Source organism: Myodes glareolus, chromosome 4, assembly GCF_982192425.1.
Source record: "Myodes glareolus chromosome 4, mMyoGla1.1, whole genome shotgun sequence".
NCBI classification, from domain to species: Eukaryota; Metazoa; Chordata; class Mammalia; order Rodentia; family Cricetidae; genus Myodes; species Myodes glareolus.
Window position 1 is genome coordinate 26,212,523 of NC_142029.1, and position 21,021 is coordinate 26,233,543.

At 48.7% G+C, this 21,021-nt stretch overlaps 1 protein-coding gene across 8 annotated transcripts in view; it reads right to left on the minus strand.

Moving 5' to 3' along the window:
* The window catches only part of Tln2 (talin 2), a 406,415-nt gene that overhangs the window by 28,173 nt on the left and 357,221 nt on the right, over positions 1 to 21,021 (minus strand). For all 8 annotated transcript variants that reach the window (XM_087905346.1, XM_087905349.1, XM_087905348.1 and 5 more), the window contains 7 exons: positions 18,079 to 18,225; positions 14,600 to 14,766; positions 13,658 to 13,841; positions 9,763 to 9,888; positions 9,480 to 9,596; positions 6,248 to 6,433; positions 1,810 to 1,917 (listed from right to left, as the gene is read on the minus strand). In XM_087905346.1, coding sequence (XP_087761472.1) covers positions 1,810 to 1,917; positions 6,248 to 6,433; positions 9,480 to 9,596; positions 9,763 to 9,888; positions 13,658 to 13,841; positions 14,600 to 14,766; positions 18,079 to 18,225 — 1,035 coding nt within the window. The remainder of the gene's footprint in view (positions 1 to 1,809; positions 1,918 to 6,247; positions 6,434 to 9,479; positions 9,597 to 9,762; positions 9,889 to 13,657; positions 13,842 to 14,599; positions 14,767 to 18,078; positions 18,226 to 21,021) is intronic.

The window sequence follows — 21,021 nt, forward strand, 5'->3', positions numbered from 1 at the left end:
GCGTGTCATATACTCATGGGTCAGTCTTCTCAATGGATTCTGGCACACCTAGTTTGGCTACAGAGGCTCCTACCTCTGCTTAAGGTGTATTTTCTTTGGCTCATGTAGTTTATAGTAGCTTCCACTCATTGGAGTTCAGACTTTGGAAGCCTAAGGTTCAGAACCCCAGACTCCTACTCAACCCTCCTGAGACAGAGATTCTCTATGTAGCCCTGGCTGTCCTAGAACTCACTCTGTAGACCAGGCTGGCCTCCACTCAGAGATCGGCCTGCCTTTGCCTCCTCAGTGCTGGGTTTAAGGGCATGTGCTACCACTGCTCGGACTACTTTTTCTAAACAAAACCAGCAATATCATACAATACTTTATCAATGACTGAAGTTCTCTGGATGAACATAATGACTCCTCAGAAGACCTGAAATAGTTAATGCCAGAAGAGAATTTAAGATGAAGGCAGCAACCACTAGAACCAGAACAGAGCTGGTGACTTGTTCCCACATCTGTTGCTGAACTGTGGAGTGACCTTAACCAAGGGAAAGACTTTTGTGGGTTTCTGGTCATTCATCTGTTCAGCCAGTTCATGTGGCTGTACAAAGAAAAACAAGGAAATCCAACACTTGATGACCCAATGCTTGTCTTCTAGAGACAAGAATTGTGTACTTGAGGTAGCCTGGGACTTGTTTTTATTTTTAGGTTTGGGGAGAGAGGAGCAGGCATGGGAGGGGACATGTCATCCAATTTCTTGTGTTTTCCCTGGTTCCTGGACAAACTCCCCTGGGCTCTGCTCCAGTCCATACACGGTTATAAACAAGGCTAAAAAACAGGGTACCAACCATAACCACAGTATCTGCTCTCCAGAATCTTCTGTCTTTGTCTTCTAGTCCTAGTTCCACAGTGGATAGAGCAGGCCAGGCACTCTTGATGTGACCCACGCCATTCACTCAAGGATGGCAGGAAGCCACCCGACACTAGCAGGTCACTAGCAATGGTTCTCTTTAGCTGGTCATGGAGGCTGTTGCTTTCTATATTTTTAGAATGCGCTTGGGTCTCTGCAATAAGACCTCCAAATATAATGTCATGTGTGTGTGTGTGCGTGAGCATGTGTTTGTGTAGGTGCATGTACGTGTGTGTGCGCGTGAGCATGTGTTTGTGTAGGTGCATGTACGTGTGCGTGTGCGTGAGCATGTGTTTGTGTAGGTGCATGTACGTGTGTGTAAAGCTGGAGGTCAATATCAGGCATCTCTTTCAACAGCTCTCCCGTGTTTGTTGAGATGGGGTCTCTGACTCAACGTGGAGCTTGCTGATTTGGTTAGACTCTAGGATCCTTCTATCTTTACCATACCTCTGCTCCCAGCACTGGGATTACAAGTCGCCTCACTCATTTTTTTTTTTTTTTTTACATGGGTGCTGGGAATCAAATTCAGGCCCCTCATGTTTGCATGGTAAACTCTTCAACTGAGCTATTTCCCCAGCCTCAGAGACCTTTCAATCCTTTTCAAGATAGTCTCTGACCTTCAACCTATCAACCCTTGTCTGACACTGCCTCCTCCTTTTCTCTCCCCACGCCACCCCAGGGGTGTTTGCTCTGCTGTCTCTGGTGCCAGAGTAAAATCAGATCTTTTGGACTCCCACCAAGTCTTCCTGAAGGCTGCACTTTCTGTCCAGTGTGCCGGATCAGATGGTCTGCTCAACATAGTCCTAACCTCATGAGAGATGCTGGAAAGAGGTTATGCCTGAGGGAGGGAGGATCTTCATTTATGTCAGTCACAAAGACACACAGCTCTGCTCCACCCTGCCCACACCCCTCCTTACCACCAAGACATGTTCCAGAAGATCCAAGTAGCCCAGGGTGCATTCGGTGCCATACCGCAAGGCTCTGGTTCGGACCTCTTCGCTGACATCAGGGTAGAAGGATGCTTGCTGGAGACAGATTGAGAGAGGGAGTGGGGAGGAGAGGAGACAACGTTGGTATCTTAAACCAAGAAGAGCTGCTTGCAAGTTCCCAGCGTGGCAGAGCTGGCCACCCTGGTCTCTGAGGCAGAAGACCTTCATCCCCATTCTCTAGCTGGGAAAAAAATCTCTCCCTCCATCCTCACGCCTCTGCAGCAGGTCCTTTGACAGCCTGTAGGCTGGCTTCCTGGAAACACATGACAGAAACACTGGAGTCTGGGACCTTCTGTCCTTTCTCACTCCCTTCTCCATGCACTCAAGCATCCAGGAAGATTCACGGCTACTGTTTCCAGCAGGGGCACATTATGGCATCTCTATGTCCCCAGACTAATGAAGCCCATGTTCCCACTGAGCCTCCCAAGTGACAGTCACAGGGCACTCTCTGTGACCAGAGCCCTTAGGTTCCTTCAGTTCGCAGCTCCCTGCTACCCCCAGGCTCTGTAAAGAACTCATCTCACATTATACAAATGCAGAGATAAGCAAGCCAGAGCTCTGGGTAACTGTCTCAGGCTTTTCCTTGTATCGTGTACCTGCCACCTCCAGTTATCCATGACAAATCATTTCAGGTAGCATTCTGACTTGCAGGGCTGCGGGATAAAATGCACCCTGGAAAGCAGGGAAAAGTGCAGGCGTGGGACATCATCTTTTATTTGCTACAAAAGGAAACCCTATCCCCTTAATTTTTCTTGCACAGTTTCCACTCTGGAAAGCACCTGGGAGGCTTACAGAAAGGCATAAAACACTCCAATAAACCAACAGCCACAACAAAGGCATGACACTTGACAAAGCCAGTCTCTCTGTGGCGGGCCTGTAATTTCAGTCACTTGGGGAAGCTGAGGACCCCAAGTTTAAGACCTGCCTGGGCTATGGAGTGAGTTTGGGCAACTGAGTGAGCCCAAAGGCTACAGTTTGGGCAACTGAGTGAGCTTCTGACTCAACATCAAGTAAAAAGAGGGCTGTGGCTATAACTTGGTGGCAGAGTGTTTGGGTACCATTCATGGGTCCTTAGGCTAAATCTACAGGAACACAGAAAAAGTCAAGATGTAAGGGGGACTGACTAGTTTGGTTTTACAGTTCATTCCCTCTTTCGGAGATGAGCAGTGTGGGTGGCGAGACGTACCCTCCCTTAGGGAACATGGCAAGCAGCTGTCATTGAGGAGACAAGTTAGGCTGACTGAGGACTAACAAACCTGAGAGGCAGAAACCAGAGGTGGTGGGTGGGGATGTGGGTAAGGAGGGAATCCACAGCCGTGCTCTCAAAATGCCCATAGTTCATTACCTCCATGTTTCCCTGAGCCCCTACATGTGAAACACAGAGATGTGCCCTACTGTGGGTCATGTGACACGGGTCATGGTGCTACAGTGCCGTGGCTTCGCCAGAGTAGGTTACCAGGCTGCCAGGAAGGGTTGGGGGAAGGACATTCTTGCTAACTGTGGTGGCTCTGTAACTTGGCAGAACCTTTGGGAGAACAATCTGGCAATAATGAAAAGGTTATACAATTTGATCCCCTAATACCACTTCTGGGAGTCTTCCTGAGCAAATAATCCAAAGCACAGATAAATCAAATAAGCACAAAGATGTTTCTTATAGCGAAGTCGTGGGTGAGTTGGCAGTGGGCCTGCCTAACATGCATGAGCTAGCGCCCCATAAACCAGCTGTGGTGGGATAGGCCTGGAAGCCTAGAGCTCAGGGTGGAGAGGCAAGAAGGTTGTAAGTTCAAGGTCATTTTTAACTACATAGTGACCAGCCTGGGATACATGAGACCCTTTCTCAAAAATAAAACAGTAAAACTCACAACAATAAACACTGTAGGCAACCTACCTATCTGACCAAAGGGGAAGGCAGTACTGGCTAATAGAAGTCATGAGCCAATCAATCAGAAAGACCAGAGCAACACAGGAATGGCCACCTCATGCCAATGATAACCAGAAATAAAGAATTAAATCTAACAAAAATATAGGCACACAAAAGCAGACTGCACAGAAACTCACCCAAGTAGACACCAGTCGGTCAATCCTGGCATTCTGTTAAGGCCAGGCAGTGTGGGCCATGCCTCACCTCCACATTTGCCTGGCTCCCCACTCATACCCAGAAGTCATGCTCCAACAGAGCAACTAGGTTCACTGGTGTGACTTCAAAATTTTTTGCTTAGAAAAAAAAAATCCTGTGTGTTGGAGCTGGAGAGATGGCTGCTCTTCCAGAGGCCAGGGGTTCAAATCCCAATATCCACATGGCAGCTCACAACTGTCTAACTCCGAGGATGAACACCCTCACCTGACCTCAGTGGGCACCAGGCAGATATGCAGTACACAGACATACATTCAAGCAAACACACCAATATACAGAAAAATAATTAATAAAGAATAGTGTGTGTGTGGAGGTCAAAGGGCAACCTCGGGTGACATTCTTCGGATGCTATCCGCCATCCACCCGCCTCTGGTCCTGAGTGCTGGGATTAAGGGTGTGTGTCAACATGCCTAGGCCCACTTTAGCCTGGAACCCCAAGGATCCACCTGTCTCTGCCATCCTGGTGCTGGGATTACAAGCAGTCACCTGGCTTAACTCGTGACTTTAATGCTCTAGGCATCTTAAACATTCATCCGATCACCTTATCTCAGCTATTACTTCCTCTTGGGTACAGATTCTGTGTCTGGAGGCACAGACATTTACATCACTGCATCATGCTACACACTAGTCACTTTGGAGCCTTGTTTTTGTTGGTGGAGTTCCTGTCTCTACCACCCGCGATTGCGCTGAATGCCCACGGAAGCTGCCTTAACTGCTCAGGAAACCTCGCAGCTGCACTGTCAGTGGTGGGTTCTGTGACCTCAGCTCATAGTCTGTGCATGCGCATGTGGGCAATATTCCGAGGAGCTAAGGCAGCATGCTGCTGGCTGGCACCTGTACCAGCACCTGCCCAACGCAATCACACAAACACTGAGGCACTTATGTGTTCTTGGCAAAGGGGACTTTATAATTACAATAGGAATCAAGTGTGAGGGGCTTCTCTTTAACAGTTGATAGCTAATATATATGATTAGATTTATAAATCATGTCAGTTCACAAGGCAACAACAGGATATCCAAGAGGAGCCCCAGCGAGGGTCCATTATCGATGGTGTAGCAGAAACCAGAGGGCTCACACCATACCAGTGACTCTGAAGGAAGACTTGCAAGTGTCACTGTATGGCCAAAAGGACATTCTGGATATACTGTGTGACTCAATGTGTCACACTACAGCTTCCATGATGAGATTTTCTTTCTTTTGAAAAACGTTCTCTTACATTTTATTCTATTTTATTTTGGAGGGGAGGGTACAAGGGCAGAGGGCCAGTATGAAGGGATGGGGCATGAATGGGATGGAGATGCATGATGAGAAAGACACAAAGAATAAATAAAAAGAAAGTCAATAATGAATAAGTAAATAAATCATGCCAGTTTCCATTTGCTATCGGGTGTTTTGGAATCTGCTTACGTGGGTTCTGCTGATGAAACTCAGGTTTCCATGGTTGCAAGCAAGCACTTTATTCCTTGAGCCCCACTCCACTCCCGCCCCCAGAGACATTTTTCTTGACCCACCATTTAGCAGGTTGGTTTTCTGTATTTGTTTTATCGCATGAAGCCCTTTTTCTGGAGGGAGGTGAGGGATGCAGCTGCCTCCAAACGAACTGTCAGCATCACTGCCATCAACTTATTATTACTATTGGTTTTTGTTTGCTTTTGTAGTGTGTATGGGGAGGGTGATTAGCCTGCAGGTATGTCTGTGTACTGTATGCATGCAGTGCCTGTGGAGGCCAGAGAGGGCAGCTGATCTTCTTGGAGCTAAGGGTGGTTGAGAGCTGCCATATGGGTTCTAGGACAGAACCCGAGTCCTCTGAAAGAGCAGCAAGTACTGTTAACCTCTGCGCCATTATCTCTCCAGCCCCTAATGGTTTTTTTTTCTTTTTTGAGGCAGGGTCTTGTTATGTAGCCTACGTTGGCTTCTGACTCACAGTAATCCTCCAGCCTCCTCCTCCTCACAGTAGGATTACAGGTGAGGTGGGAGCTAATCATGCCGGCTGTAAACTGCACGCTGGTCTACCACAAAGTTTAAGGTGTGAAGCTGCCCTCTGCTCATATTTCAGCTCACCTCCTTCACCAGGACACTGAATGAGTCATTTTCAGCAGGAAGCTATCCATCCATCCATCCATCCATCCATCCATCCATCCATCCATCCATCCATCCATCCACAACAATGCCCAGTTTCAACAGGAAACTCTCTATCTATCCATCCATCCACAACAATGCCCAGGTCCTTACCTTGCAAGCTGTCAACATATCTGAGACGGCCTTCCTGCTCAGATTGGCAGTTGCAATCACGTCTTCCTGTCTACATGAATTCCCAGCTGCCACGGCTTTGGCTGTGGCCATGGTGATGCCTTTTGTCATTCTTATTGATTCTTCGGGTGACGATGTCTTCTCAGGTATGTCTTTTGACTGGAATACCTTGAGGTATTTTGAGGATAAAAAAAAAAATGTCAAAACGGAAAGGACAAACATAACTTACTCTTTCCCACCTGGGGCAATTAGTGTCTGGGAACCAAGCTAACAATTGGAAGAGACTGTTACATGACAGGAAATTAGAAACCTAATTAAGGACAGTAGAGTGGGTCACGCACAGACTTTTGACATTCGTGGAAAGAATATGGTGAGCAAGAGGTTTCTAAAGTGCTAACTCATCCATTTGCAAACATCACCACCCAATATTTATACACTGTCTTCCTCAATCCCAGCGTGGGCCCTAGGGCAGGATTAACTTGAAGACATCACTTTGGATGATCTCCTGCCCACTTTGCATAGGTATGAGTTTATGGAGTGAGGCATCTCGTCCTATAACTGTTTCACAAAGATAGCTGCAGGGCTTTGCAGAGGTGTTCAAGTCAGTGATTTTGATTTAAACACACACACACACACACACACACACACACACACAATTTTCAAAAAGTTGCAAGGAATTCATGTTAGCCAAGGCAAGCTGCTCCACACATACCTGGTTCTTCGTCTTTACTATGAAGGATTAGCCCTGTGACTGTGTGCTGCATGAGCATCTGCCCCTATAGAAGAGGGGCTGCCAAACATCACTGCTCCTTAAAAACGGCAGTGACAATTAAGTAACTCAGGACTGCAAGTCCCGTGTCCAGACCCAGGTATCACAGTAGGATGGTGGCTACACATAGAGTTCTCCAAACTACTGCGGTCTTCATGGCAGAGGCTCTGTGGAGAACACTCCACAGAGTGTTCATTCATTCATCATTGGTAAATTCATTCATCTTCATTTATTTTCCATTTTTAATGTGTGTGAGGGGCAGAGTGCATGTCTGTGTGTATGCATGTTTTGCCTGTGTATGGGCACATATGTGCACGTGTATGTGTAGACCTGAGGTTAATGTCAGGAATCAACATCATCCACTCTTCCACTTTATTCATTGAGGCAGGGTCCCTCAGTCAAACCCAGAGCTCGCTGATATGGCTAGTTTCGCTAGTTTGCTTGTTCTGGGGATGCCCTGTACCACCTTTCCAGACTGGAATTGCAGATGGGCCACAGTGTTTATGTGGGTTTATATGGAACCAAACTCCCATTTTCATGCTTATATCTGGGTTTTTAACTGCTGAGTCATCTCCCCATCCTTTCAACTGAGAAAACGTGGGTGAATTCTAAGCCACTCTCATATACTCACAAATGCCAAGCATCTGTAATGTCCCAGGATAGTCTATATTCTGTAGCTTCCCTTCCACTACCACCATGGGGCACCTACAGCTTTCTTAACCTGTATCTAGATCTCAGGTGGGAACACGGCCATCCTGTGCAACCATTCTAAGGTACCTAGATGATGTAGGATTCCCCTCTGTATGCTGTGAATATGTTTTATTACCATTGGTTAATAAAGAAGCTGCTTTGGCCTATGGCAGGGCAGAATACAGTCAGGCTGGAAGAGATAAATATAGAGAGACCAGGTAGAGTCAATCAAGGCAGAAGCCATATAGCTGCCAAAGGAGACAGATGCTAAAACCTTACTTGTAGGCTACAGTCTCGTGGTGATACACAGAATACAGTCAGCTGGAAGAGATAAATATAGAGAGACCAGGTAGAGTCAATCAAGGCAGAAGCCATATAGCTGCCAAAGGAGACAGATGCTAAAACCTTACTTGTAGGCTACAGTCTCGTGGTGATACACAGATTAATAGAAATGTGGTCATTTAAGATGTAAGGGCTAGCTAGGAATATGCCTAAGCTATTGGCCAAACAGCGTTGTAATTAATATAGTGATTATTCAGATCTGGGCAGCTGGAAATGAACGAGCAATCTCTGCTTACAGCCCATGTAGTATGCCTTAAGGAATCACCTGCTTTTGAGTTACTTATGTATTCTTTAGCTTCTCTTTTAAAACCATAACCTAACTGTATCTCCTAAGCTGTTTCCATTTGAGGTGGGACAAAAGAAGCCAAGAGTCATCCCAGCACCGGTGGAGCTGCTCATTTCTAGTGCCGCTCCTCACACTGCCTTCACAGGTGATCCTGAGAGGCAGAGCACCCGCAGCAGAGGCAGAGTCCCCAAGTGCCTGCATCCCCTAAAAAAGCTACATCTGTGATTGTACCTATTACAAAGAAATCTTGGGGCAAAACCACTCGTTTCCTGTCTGTTTCTATTTGTGGGTGTCAGGATGAGGGGTGTGCAACTGAGCTGAGCACAGAGGAAACAGAGACCATCTCTACTGGCGCAATTTCTGGTGCCTATAACTCTCCAGGGTTAGAATGAGGGAAGAATAAACAGAGCTAATGTCTCTTAGGAGAGACACCTCAAACAGAAATGAGCCGGATGCTGAAGAAGTGTCTCACCTAAAGGCATCTGAGCCTCTCCCCTCACAGTGAACTGCAAACTGTCGCTCCACATGTGGCCAACAGCAACGTGACAAGAAAGGAAACATATAACTCGCGTAAACTGCCATTCTGACTTTTCTCTTGGCCAGAAATCTTCTGCAATGCTCCAGTGTCATGCTGTCATTTGAGTGGAATAAAAGTCTGAACTGTCCTAAGTGATACATATCAATCCCAGGGATGTAGGGCTACATCCTGGCTAGGGATATAGATCGGCTGGTACAGTGTTTGCCTAGCATTCATCAAGCCCCAAATTCAGTCCTCAGCACCTCTGTAAAACCAGGCACGGCGGTATGCACCTGTAATCCCAGCATTTGGGAGGTAAAGGCAGGAGGATCAGAAATTCAAGTTTATCTTTGACTATGTAAAAGTTGAAGGTTATCGTAGTCTACATGAAATCTTGTCTCACAAACAGAGAGTCTCAACAGATCCCAGGCACACTCGCTGACATGCAGGTAAGTAACTACAAATGCCACCAGGAGACAGATACATAAGCCTCCCCGGTCTAGGAGTTCCAGGTAAAAGCTCTTTAAATTAAAAATTGCAGAGAAGCTCATGTGTCAGTCGTATGTTGGACAGTGACAGCTAGCTGAAGTGACATTTGCTGGGTACTCACTGTGAGTTCTTGCTTTATGTACTCAATGGTAGCCTCAAGTGCCCTTGTGCCCCGGGTGGCTTCATCTTCCACTGCCTTCACGGTCTTAAGGAGAGAGGTGACATTGGTCACCATCACCTGCATGGCAGGAGAAAAGCACAGGGTATGCTATCTGAGGTGTAGCAAATGGCGTAGAAGATAATTTCCTTCCTTCATAGGAGGAAGACAACCAAATGTTCTTCCTTCCAGCAGTCTGGCATATCCCCATCCCGTCATGGTCAGCCCCCGCTGGAGTCCCACCTACCTTGGCAGCTCCTTTGAGCTGGTACATGGAGGGGTCATCAGCTGGCTTGCTAGCAGCTCCCTTGGTAGCACCAATGAGATCAGAAAGAGCCTTGGCCACATCTTTAATGGCATTTATCAGCACCACCTGAAAGAGGAGGAGGCTGGTGAGGAGAGAGGATGACCTTCACTGCTGGCTTCTGCCAGGGCGCAAGGATGCGGGAAGGAGGCTCTGTATCAATAGCTTCATGTCCTGCTATCAAGAAGCCAGCCTTAGAGGGCCTGTGGCTCAGGGAAGGCAATCTTGCTGTTGTTGCTGCTGCTGCTGCTGCTGCTGCTGTTGCTGCTGATGACAATGATGATAAAAACTAACAGAGAGGCTGCTCCCACTGCTGCTGCTAAGGCGGAGGCTGAGAACTAATGCCTAGCTTGACACCGATGTGGAGGCTGATGCTGATGCTGAGGCTGGAATCTGGGTATATAGCCCCCTGGCTGCCAAGTCTGCCAACAAGCTGTCTATGACTGGATGAAGGTTGCTAAAGCAGAGGTACCATCACTCACCCAGAAGCATTGGTAACACAATGACAGCTTTATATGGGGCAGTAAGGTCTCTATGGCACTCTGCCTGCTCTCTAGCTTTGTGCCTGCAATTCCCTGCCCAGCACCACAAGTTTGGACACAGGGAATCTTTCTTCCTATTGGGAAGTCTCACCTCATCTCTGCTTAAGGTTGTCCGCATTCCTGTTGTCCTCTACCTGGAACCTGGCTTTCTCCATCCTATGGGTTCAGCTTGAATGTATGTCCCGAGAGACCGATCCTGGCCGCCCTAGCAATGGGTCTAACTCCTGAACACCAAACTACTATCAGATGGCCCTGTTTAATACTACAGTAGTATTAGTCCACGGCACCATTTAATTTATTCGCTTATCCATGATTTATCTTCTCCTATGACCCGATGAGGTTAGAACTGACCCTATTTGGATTCCTCCTCAGAACATGTTCTGGCCCACAGCTGGCACCGGTGAATCTTGAGGAGAAAATGAAGGCGAAGGTGGCCTGCTCCATCCTGGAGCTGATGCTATCTCAAGTGCTGGAGCTGGAACCTGAAGCGCCAGCCAAATGGAGAGCTGACATGAACTGGGTCACTGCACCGGCGCCAAGAGCGGAGGGTTTGGAATTTGGACTCTGGTCCGTGTGATGCCAAGGGCCCAAGTCTTAATCTTCACAGAGTGCCAGCCTTTCCCACCCCATTCTGAGGCTGTGAGGACCAACCAGGGCAATAAACATCAAAGCCGTCTGGAGTCTCCAGAACTCCAGACAGCAGTAACACAGAAACAGTGTAACTTAACAGCCTCCTGCCGTGGTCCTCGGCACCCTTTGCTGTGTCACCTCATCAAGAGGGCCAAGGGACCCCAGCCAGCCTCCTGCACCCACAGGCTGGGGTCAACTGGTTGTGAAGGCCTGACACTCTCTCCTGAGCCTATAACAGTGAAGATGTGCAGCAAGAAATAGAGGCACAGCAAGCCAGGGTTGCTGCTACCATCAGCGTCCCGGAAGTACTGTCCCGTCCCGGTTACTTGACAGGTGACTGACACACAGTGGGAACATATTTTTTTTTTTCTGAGCAGATCTTAAAAAAATAACTTCCTTATTAAAAATTTTAATTTATTAATTAGTATTAGTGTGTGTGGCAGTCCGAGTAGAACACCATGGAGTTGCTTTCTTCTCCCAACTTTATATGGGTTCTGGGAGTCAAATTCAGGTTGCCAAGCCTGTGAAGCAGGTGTTTTACCTGTTGAATCATTTCACTGCCCCCCCCCAATTTTTTTTTTTTAAGTGAGTTCTCATTAGAAGTTGCTGCTTCAGGGGACTGGCCAAATGGCTCAGCAGTTAAACACACTTAACTGCTCTCCTGGAAGATCCAATTTTGGTTCCCAGATCCCTTATCAATTAGCTTCCAACTGTCTCTAGCTCCAGTTCCAGGGGACTGAATGCCTTTGGCCTCCCTGGGTACCTGTATTCAGGCACATACCCACAGCTGACACACCCACCCACACATAATTATAAAAAACAAAACACTCCAACCTCCTAAATATCTTGAAAACAGCAACCTCTTTTTAAAAATTTATTTCTGTTTACATAAATAAAAATTAATTTTAAAATTTGCTCAGAAAAATGATCCTTCTGCATGCCAGTCAGCTGTACAGTAACCAGAACAGGATGGCACCTTTAGGTAAGGACCACTGAACGGCAGCTAAAGGTCTGGGGAGGAGATGGCATGCTAAGTGCGCTCACCCCAGTAAACAGGAATAGGAGTTGGGGAAGAGGCTGCTCAGATGGGGAGGCAGAGGAAACACCAGGAGTCACGGAAGATTTGAGGTGGGTCTAAGAACTCATTTTGTGATTCTCTACTTTTTGTACCTAATACAACTTGTTGAGATAAGATGTTTTCAAACAAAAGAAAAAAAAATCCCACAGCAATTTAAGGCAATTTCTCTGTGTGGAAAAGATCCATGGCTTTCTCTTCAAAATCAGCGGGCAAGGGGTAGCACTTCCGACCTCAGCAACAGGGATGCCAGCCGTTCCTTCCTTCCTTCCTCCCAGGGTGGGACCACTGTCTCAGGTTCCTGCAGAAGCACTGTGCAAACAGCGGATCTGAACTCTAGGGCTGCTGGAGGAAACCAAGCTGGGGAATGCAAACACTAAGAAAGGTTCCTCATGGAGCTCCATTGTCTCGAAGGACAGTGGGAACGGAAGGGGCAGGTTGGTGGCCCCCAGTTAATTAGTGCAGTCATTGCTGCCCGCCCAGGTCCTGAAGGACAAGTGTTATCTAGTTTGGGGCCCAGTGGACTAGACTGCTGACCCGACGGGTGCAGGCGCCTCTGTGACTGGGACAAATGCAGGTGAATGAGACAAGGTCCCGAGGACTCCAGCTGACTGTCAGCTCCAGGCCATGGGAACATCAGCTCGCTGTGTATCTGACAGGAGCCAGGTGTAGCTACACACAGTGTGCTGGTGTCAAACATGAAGACCTGCAACGACGCCGGCCTGGAAAGGGCGTTAGGGCTCAGGTGGGTCATTTCAACCCAGTCACCACCTCCTGAGCAGAAAGTCCTCCCCCTTTTCTTCCCTCTGCTCCAGAGCCAGCCATCTCCAGCAGTAAGCGAGGTGTGCTCCATACCCTAGGCCAGCAGCTGGGGTCACCAACGGCCTGTTGCTCTGGTCCTGATTCACAGTGTCTCCATAGGTGAGAACATTCCTTTCTCACAGCGTCACACTCTCTAGATGTCTCCCCACCAGCTCTGGCCACTCTTGAGGCATTTCTTTCCTCAGCAGGTGCCCGGAAGCTTGGAGTTCTCCAGGCTCAATCTGACATCCCTTCTCATGACCCATGCTTTCCCCTCCCTGCGCCTGTGGACGCTGAGAGGCAGCCACACCGGAGTCACACCCGCGCACAGGAGCAGGCTCGTGCCTTCGATGCTTCTACCTGCTTGTCTCGCACTTCTGATTCAACAAGCCTTAGACTGGGACTCGTCCTCCTCCCTTGGGTCTGGATGGCTCTCCTACTATGGATGGCTTACTCTCTGGCTTCATGAAACTACATACTGCTCCAGCCTGACCATAGGACACTTGGCACTCCTCCCTCGCCTTTATCCTCACCATGTCTTCTTCAACCAATTGCTCACCAGGCCTGGCTGACTTATTCTTCTACGTTCCTCCCAAATCCATAGGCTTGTCTCAGCCCCTGAAGCATCACCACAGTCCACGTCTCTGTCAACTGCTTTTTTATCAGCTCCTCCAATCAAGCACACACACGTTTTGTTTACTTCAAAGGCTACATGCTCAGCCCCCATTCTGAAGCCTGATGCAGGGTGTATAGGAAAAAGAGAGAGGCGGTCCCCAGGTCCCATTCATACCTGGGTCTCAGGGTCATTGGAGCCCAGGCTGGCGGCCCCCAGTTTGACCACCTCGGCAAGCTGGGTGATGGTAGCAGCAGAGGACTGAGCAGCCTGGGCCAGCTTGTCTGGAGTCGATGCGGCCCCTGACACGAGCAGTTTAGTGTCTTCCACCAAGGCCTTGGCTGTCTTCAGAATGTTTTCCCTAAGAAAGCAGGGAGGCCAGAGAGAGACAGGAGAAACAGAACAAAACCTGTTCACTTGCAGTTGGGAAGGAAGGAAATCCTTTCCCTGGGACTTTGAGAAGAGAGGCCCCAGTGATCCACCCCACCCTCAATGGGAGGGGAGTCTTCCATGCACATGAGGTTGTAGCTTCAAACAGTATGTAGCGGGATTGGTAGCACAACCCCAGAGAGAGGCTCAGCACAGTAGCTAGGCGGAAGCTCAGCTTCTTCCTATGGCCTCACAATCTCTCCAGATATTTCCTAGGCACACGGGGTTGTGAGGGTGCATAGCTTGTACACTGTGCTTGGGGCTCAGAGCCCATGGGACCCAAAACGGACAACAGAATACAGAGAATTTCTATCACAGCCCTTGGACTGGAGAGACAAGAAAGGGGCTGGACACGTGATATGAGTTTAGGGGTCATCAGTGGTAAACCTGCAGAGCCACTGACACACGTATGTTTAATGGAGGCTGCCAGGAGGCAGGAAGTTTTGGGAAGTGACTGCTAACTATGCCTCTCCTGGTCCTACTGGTCTGTGGGCAGCCAGAGGGGCAACTCCCTGTTGTGCAAACATCAAAAAGTTAACCTCAGTTAGAGAAGGCCCTGTGGTTTACGCCCCCGGCTGAGAATCTTATTGACATCCAAGTGGATAAGCACATTTCTGAGTCCTGGGAAGGGTGAGGTGACCAAACATGATCACCAGTTTTAGGAATGCCAGCTGGAGTCTCCCCCAGTACCTGTGATCTGCAAAGGTCTCGCCATTCTCTGCATTCAGGGTCCCTGCTGTTGCAAACATGATGGTGGTATCCAGGTCGGCGATGATCCCAGAAACAGCAGTAGCAGCCGTGATGCATGCTTGGGTCCCCTTGTTCCCAGCTTGGAGAGCGGAGAGCACCAAGGATACCTGGAAGGTAGAAAGGGGATGTAAAGGGGAGCCAGGGAATGGAGAAAGTAAGACTAAGATAGTGTGCCGCCACTGAAGACACCGAGTTCTCTCTCTCAGAGCTGATGCGGCACAGAGGTTAATGGCACAAGATCAGAGCCAAGAGCCTGGGTCTGAGTATCAGCGTTACCATTCACACACTACCTGACCGATACCAAGCCTCAGCTTCCTTGAATGTAAAACAGTTAATTACAACATAACATACGCAAAGTGCCCGATAAGGTGTTTGTAGGTCACAACTACTCCCTGGAGGACAGTGCTCACCAAGTCACTACAATGCTTCTGACACCATAGTGAGGGATCAGGTTTAGGCTCCCGAGATGTGGGTGGCAGTTTCTACCCTTCAATTAGGTCTGGAAGGAACAACCACTGTCAATACTCAGCACTCACTTGGCCATGCAGGACAGGTCACTATCCAGAATGGATCCCAGTGGAGCTCCTGCATGTCACCGTCCACCACTAAGTAGCAATGCAGTGACCCGAGGGTCCAGCAAGTTGGCTGATGGCTTCGCCCTAGCACACTCCATATCAGAAACCCTGGGCGCCAGGTTCTACCTGCACCCCTTCCTGTTCCTAGAGACACTTTCTAAAGCCGCAGCCTGATTGCCCCACATGCTCACCATCAAACCACGTGTCCACCTGCCCACCGTCTGTCAAGTCTGCTGGCGGCTAAGATCCCCACACATCTGCCTTGCTGCTCAGAGTAAGCGCTGTGTCCTGCTCTCTCCCCCAGCGCGAATGCGCTCACCCTGTGAGATACTCCAGGTTCCCCTAGATGGCTCTTTATTCCCTTTCAGACAGATGGTTCTGCCCAGGGAGTACACTACTCCTGTCCTCAGGACAGCCATTGTCCTACAGATCAGAAACCGTTCGTCACACAGCAGCTGAAGGCTCTTTAACCTCTGCCTGCACACCCCCGCTAGTCTTGACCGTGCAGATACACACAAATGCTTTGTAAACACATGTATGTATACACTATGTGTGGGTGAGGGAGGAGTTGGGGGTGAGGGCAGAGGTCAAACCCTAGGTGTCTTCTTCAGTTGCTTACCAAACTGCCCTTTTTTTTCCTATCCCCAGGTGGTGGTGGGAGGGTGGGAGAGACGGAGCGGGACAGGATCTCTCATTGAAAGCTGACAGATTCTGCTAGAGTAGTTGGCTAGTAAGTCGCAGGGCTCTGCTCGTCCCTGCTTCATCAGCGTTGGGATTATATGGGAAATACGCGTCTTGAAGCATGACGAACAAGCACAAGTCAAAGCATAAGTAAGAGGCATGGAGTTTGGGATGTTCTTTCTTGTACCCTTCAGGACTCAGGAGACTTGCGGGTATAGTTTGGCAGAATGGACAGACAAGTCCACAGAGAACGGTTTCTTCTCCTGGGATAGTTGGTTTTAAATTGCCAACTTGCCACACCTAGACTCACCTAGGAAGTCTCAATGTGGGACTGTCTTAGGATCAGGTTGGCCCGTGGGCCCGCTATGAGGGATTTCTTTTTGCCTTTTTAATTTTATTTATTTGTGCCCAAAGAGGCCAGAAGAGGATGTTGTAAGCCCCAGGACTGGAGTTACACATAGCTGTGAGCCATTGTGTGGGAGCTGGGAATCAAGCCCAGGTCCTCTGGAGCAGTAACTGGTCTTGACCACTGAACCAACTCTCCAGGCGTGAATTTTTCCTTAACTGGGTTAACTGAGGTGAGCCCACTGTGGGTGGTACCATCCCCTGGTTTGTGGCCCTGAACTGCATCAGAATAGGGAAGGCTAGCTGATCACGTAGCACACAGGCATTCATTTCTCTCCGCTCTTGACTGTGGCTGTGACAGGACTAATTGTCCTAAGTTCTGGTTGCTGGGATTCCCCCACAGATGGACAGTAACCTGTGACCTAAAACGAGCCCTTTCCTCCCCTTGGTGCTTTTGTCACAGCAACGAATGCTAGGAACTGGCCACCTCCCCGCCTCTGTCCTTCTCCACGTGTCCCAAGTCAGGCCACTCTGCTGTGGGAGGCAGCAAGACCAAGACCAGCTCAGGAGGATTCTCCACGCAGCTTGGGTGCCTGGGGAAATGGGCAGCTCTGAAGCGAGGGAAGGTGCCTTCCTCCAGCTGAGAGATTTAATTCTAACTGTAGAGTCCAGTAGCTGGCCAGTCCTGCGGGCTGGGGGAAGTTGCCAGATAGAGGCTCGGCCTGGCCCAAGACTGGTTGACAGAGCAGCCTCTGTTAGCCATTTTCCATTGAGCGCTTCCTCTGCCCAGCCCTCCAGCCTTGTCGCCAAGTCTCCGAATAATGCGGAGCTCTATGCACACAGACGTGAAGAGAACTGTGGAGCGCGGATGCTCCAGCCTCCCTACTCGCAGCTGCCACAGCTGCCACAGGACTCTGATCCAGAAACAAAGCCAGAAGCTAGCAGACCGGGGGAGGATAAAGAGCCACTGGGTATGAAGGGAGGATCTAATGCGGGCCTTGTCAGCTAGGGAAGTGCCATGGGAGAACAGAATTTCAGAGGAGGGGTTATTTTGTTAAATGGTTAACTCCGTACCTGGCTCAGTACCAGATACTGTTATACACCTCGAAGCTGTGAGCCAGAGATCACACGTTTGTGTGCTCGTTTTATGGATGAGGAGATTGAGGCTTGGAAAGGCGATGCAACTGATAGGCTTTTTGAAACTTGCTGCCCACACTCCTGACCATCTTCCCCAATAGCAGCCCCTGAGGCTCAGAAGCCCAGGGCAGGTTTCTCTTTCTCCATGGTCCATCAGGTGACGGTCTAAAAATCACTGAGACCACTCTGCCTCACGGTATATAAGTGGAGAGGTCACTCACACACCAAGCAGATCTCAGTCTTTTGTTTGTCATGGAGACCACTCTGCTTCACGCTTCATTTGCTCTGCCTTTGGAGACTGGGTCTCACTATGTAGCCCAGGCTGGCTCTTCGGGGTTTCGGCTGCACCACTCTACCCAGCGCCTCCAGTTTCTCTGCACTCAGAAACTCTCTGAGACGGGAGATCAGCCGTTACAGGGTGGGCGGTGATATCAGTCTTCCCCTGGCTGGCTCTGGATGCTGATTTTGGTAGGGCCATCTGGAGGGAGTCCCTGACTTTCTCAGGGTTGCCTCTGTTTTGCCAGGAATTTCTCAGGCCCTGTGACAGCACCCTCACTGAGGAAGATCTGGGTGGTGAGGGAAAGCGCTGCCTTAGCTGGATTAACTTTGGTTTCAGTCTCCATCAGAGCTCAGTGCTCAGCACCATGGCTATACCCATCTTACCCACAGGGGACCCCTTACCTTCTCAGTGACGGAACGGGCACACTCGATCAGCTCCCTCTTGGTATAGCTGTCTGTGGGGCACACCTGGAGGGCCCCTGCCTTCTGCACCAGGAAGATACAGCCATGGCCCAGGTCCTGCACACGTGTGCGAATCTGGAATCCGATCTACAGAGGCAAAGGCAGAAGGGGGAAGGAGTGTGAGGGACCCTGCCATCCAAGCCTGCCCTAGGTGGAAAATTTCTCTTGTGCCTTCTGGGAGCCCAGCTAGGAAAATTCCATTCTATCTGGAACCCCTGTCTGGTGAGGGAGGGAATTTAGTTGATTTACCTTCCTGTAAAATGACTATAAAAATGCCCACAGCCTCCATTAAGCAAGCCTGTAGCTCACTGGGATAGCATAATGTCTTCCCAGTGTGTGTTCACCTTTTCCTGGTCTGGCTCATCTGGGTCAAGCCACCTGAGAGACTATACCCGAGGAGTAATGTTCCCAGACTGAGCTCTTTGGGACAGTTACCGTTATTATCCACCCAGCAAGCATTTACTGAGCTCCTACAGCACACCAAGGCCTCTTCTATCCATTCCATTTCATGAATTCAAAGTACATCTTTTGCATAAGTGGTCAGGTTTTCATAAAACCAGTATATTTACCAAACAGAACACCTCTTCCTGGTGTAGTCACGGTGAGCACAATCTCACGGGGCCCAGGCTTCCTGTCTCCTGAGCCGGGTCTGACTTTTCCTTTTCAGTTCTAAAGGCTCGGCAGACATGCGTCCCTATTTTATTTATTTACTTGATCAAAAAAAAAATTAAGACAGGATCTCACATGGTCTAGGTTGGCCTCGAACTGACTGTAACTGAGAATAAGCTTGACTTTCTGGTCCTCCTCCCTCCACCTCTCAAGTGCTGGGACTATAGACATGTACTATAGCAAATCCAGGCTCTGTGGGGTTGGGGGTGGAACCATGGGCCTCATACATGTTAGACCAGCAGTCTATCAACAGAGCCTGGGGCGTGCATTTGATTAAGGATGTTGGGCTGAGTGATTAGAAGAGGTAATTTGTCTAAGAGAAGCCAAATAACTTCACTATAGCTAGGCTGCTAGCTGTCTCCTTTAAGCCATACTAAGTTACCCCTCCGCCTTCCAAGAGCATGCATTCCTCTGGTTCTGTTCTGTGTCACTTTTCACTTCGAGCTGGATAAATACAGCCACAGATGAACTGCCTTCTGGGCCAGGTAAGCAACTAAGAAGAAGAAGAGCAAACACTTGAAGCGTGAGTCGGTGTTACCGCCAAGAATGGACTATAGCTACAAGTGGGGGCTTTTCTTCTACCATCAATACTGTAAATAATTCTGGGGAGATTCCAGCCAGGGGACACTATCTCCTGCTTGTATCTCAGCAGGCAACGTTTAGGGCAGAGTGACTCTGGGGAGTGGGAGGTACTGCATGTCTGCTTTCCTCCTATAGAAATGCCCACTGCTTCTGGGAGGGAAAGGTTCAGAGGACTCTGAAAGCCACTTAGCAGAAAGTTCGCTAGATGCCCAAGGGTGAGCATCTGCTTTCCAGGTATCTTCTAGTGAGCCCTGGGACAGGCTGTCCACAGCTAGGCTGTCCCGTTGACCCTCTCTGTGGGATGCACGATAGGAAAGTTAGCCTGGGAGTCTACAGCATGCCAGTCTGTACATGTCTGGACTGGTGCAGCAAACGACATACCACTGAGGGGGAAAGATGTTTGCATACAGCAAGGATACCATTCAAACATTCATTGTTTGAGACACAGCCATGCTGTGTGGCTCGGGCTGTCCAAGAGCTCTTGATCCCCCTGCTTCAGCTGCCTCAGTGCTGAGACAACCAGCCATCTATTTTCAAGATATGCTGAAGGCTTACACATGACATCAAGGCGAAGTCAGGGGCTGAGACATTAGTTTCAAACTTAACTTGGTCCTTAAAGGTTCCCATAAAGTCTAATAAGGATATCCAAGGGTCAGCAGTAAATTAGAGGTGGGAGCTCTTACACCAAAGATGATCATAGATCCCCAAATGACAGGGGGCTGCTGGTGACACCAGGGGAGAAGGACACAGTGGAAGCAACACCCAGGGAATCAGAAAACAAAACAAAATAAGAAACCCCTCTAATTTAAGATTTTAAGAGTGGTTTTAATAGAATCAGAATTTTGTTAGCCTCTCTGAACTTTGGTTTGATTATCTCTGAAATGAAGAACAAACGGCCTTTGTCTCGCAGACTCTGTTGAAGCCCACAGCACCTGGGCTCGGCACTCATCACTTTCCCTATTTTCCAGGTCACGGTGAGATACTTAAAGACAAGAGGACCAAGAGTCAACAGTCTACTGGCAATTTCACTGGAAGGAGGAGCTTCCTAGAAAGGGAACACACTTTTAAGACTGGGTTTCCACTGATAAGCACTAAGAATTGCCCAGTTCCCAAAACGACATTAAATTTCTCAGAAAGTCTGGCCCAACTTTGCAAGACCCACAGGGTGGATTGAATGTACGACCAGTGTTTATTACAAAGGAATGCTGCTCAAAGACACACAACTTGGGGCTTCAAACCAGCAACTTTAGGAGAGCATTACTTAAGCCCCAAGAAAACACCCTGAGTTCTCTTCTTGCTCAAAGAAAAATATTGTGGGGAAAACCATCTGCTTTTGTGTCTTAAAGGAAATTAAAAAAAAAATGCTCGGGCCTTGGTAGAGTTTTAGATCTGATTACAATGGGGTCGGGAAAGAGTTGTCTATGAAAAACGGATCGGATCATTTTCTCTTTACTGCTCAAGACAAAACAAAATGAGATGACTTTTCGCAGATGTTAAAAGCAACGGGGTCCATGATTGTTTGCCTGGGGGACCTTATGAGAGTCAGACAAGGGTGGCATCAGAACTTGGATCAACTTAGGAAACAGAACAGGAAAAACAAATAGTATGAACAACAGAACCAGGTATCACTTT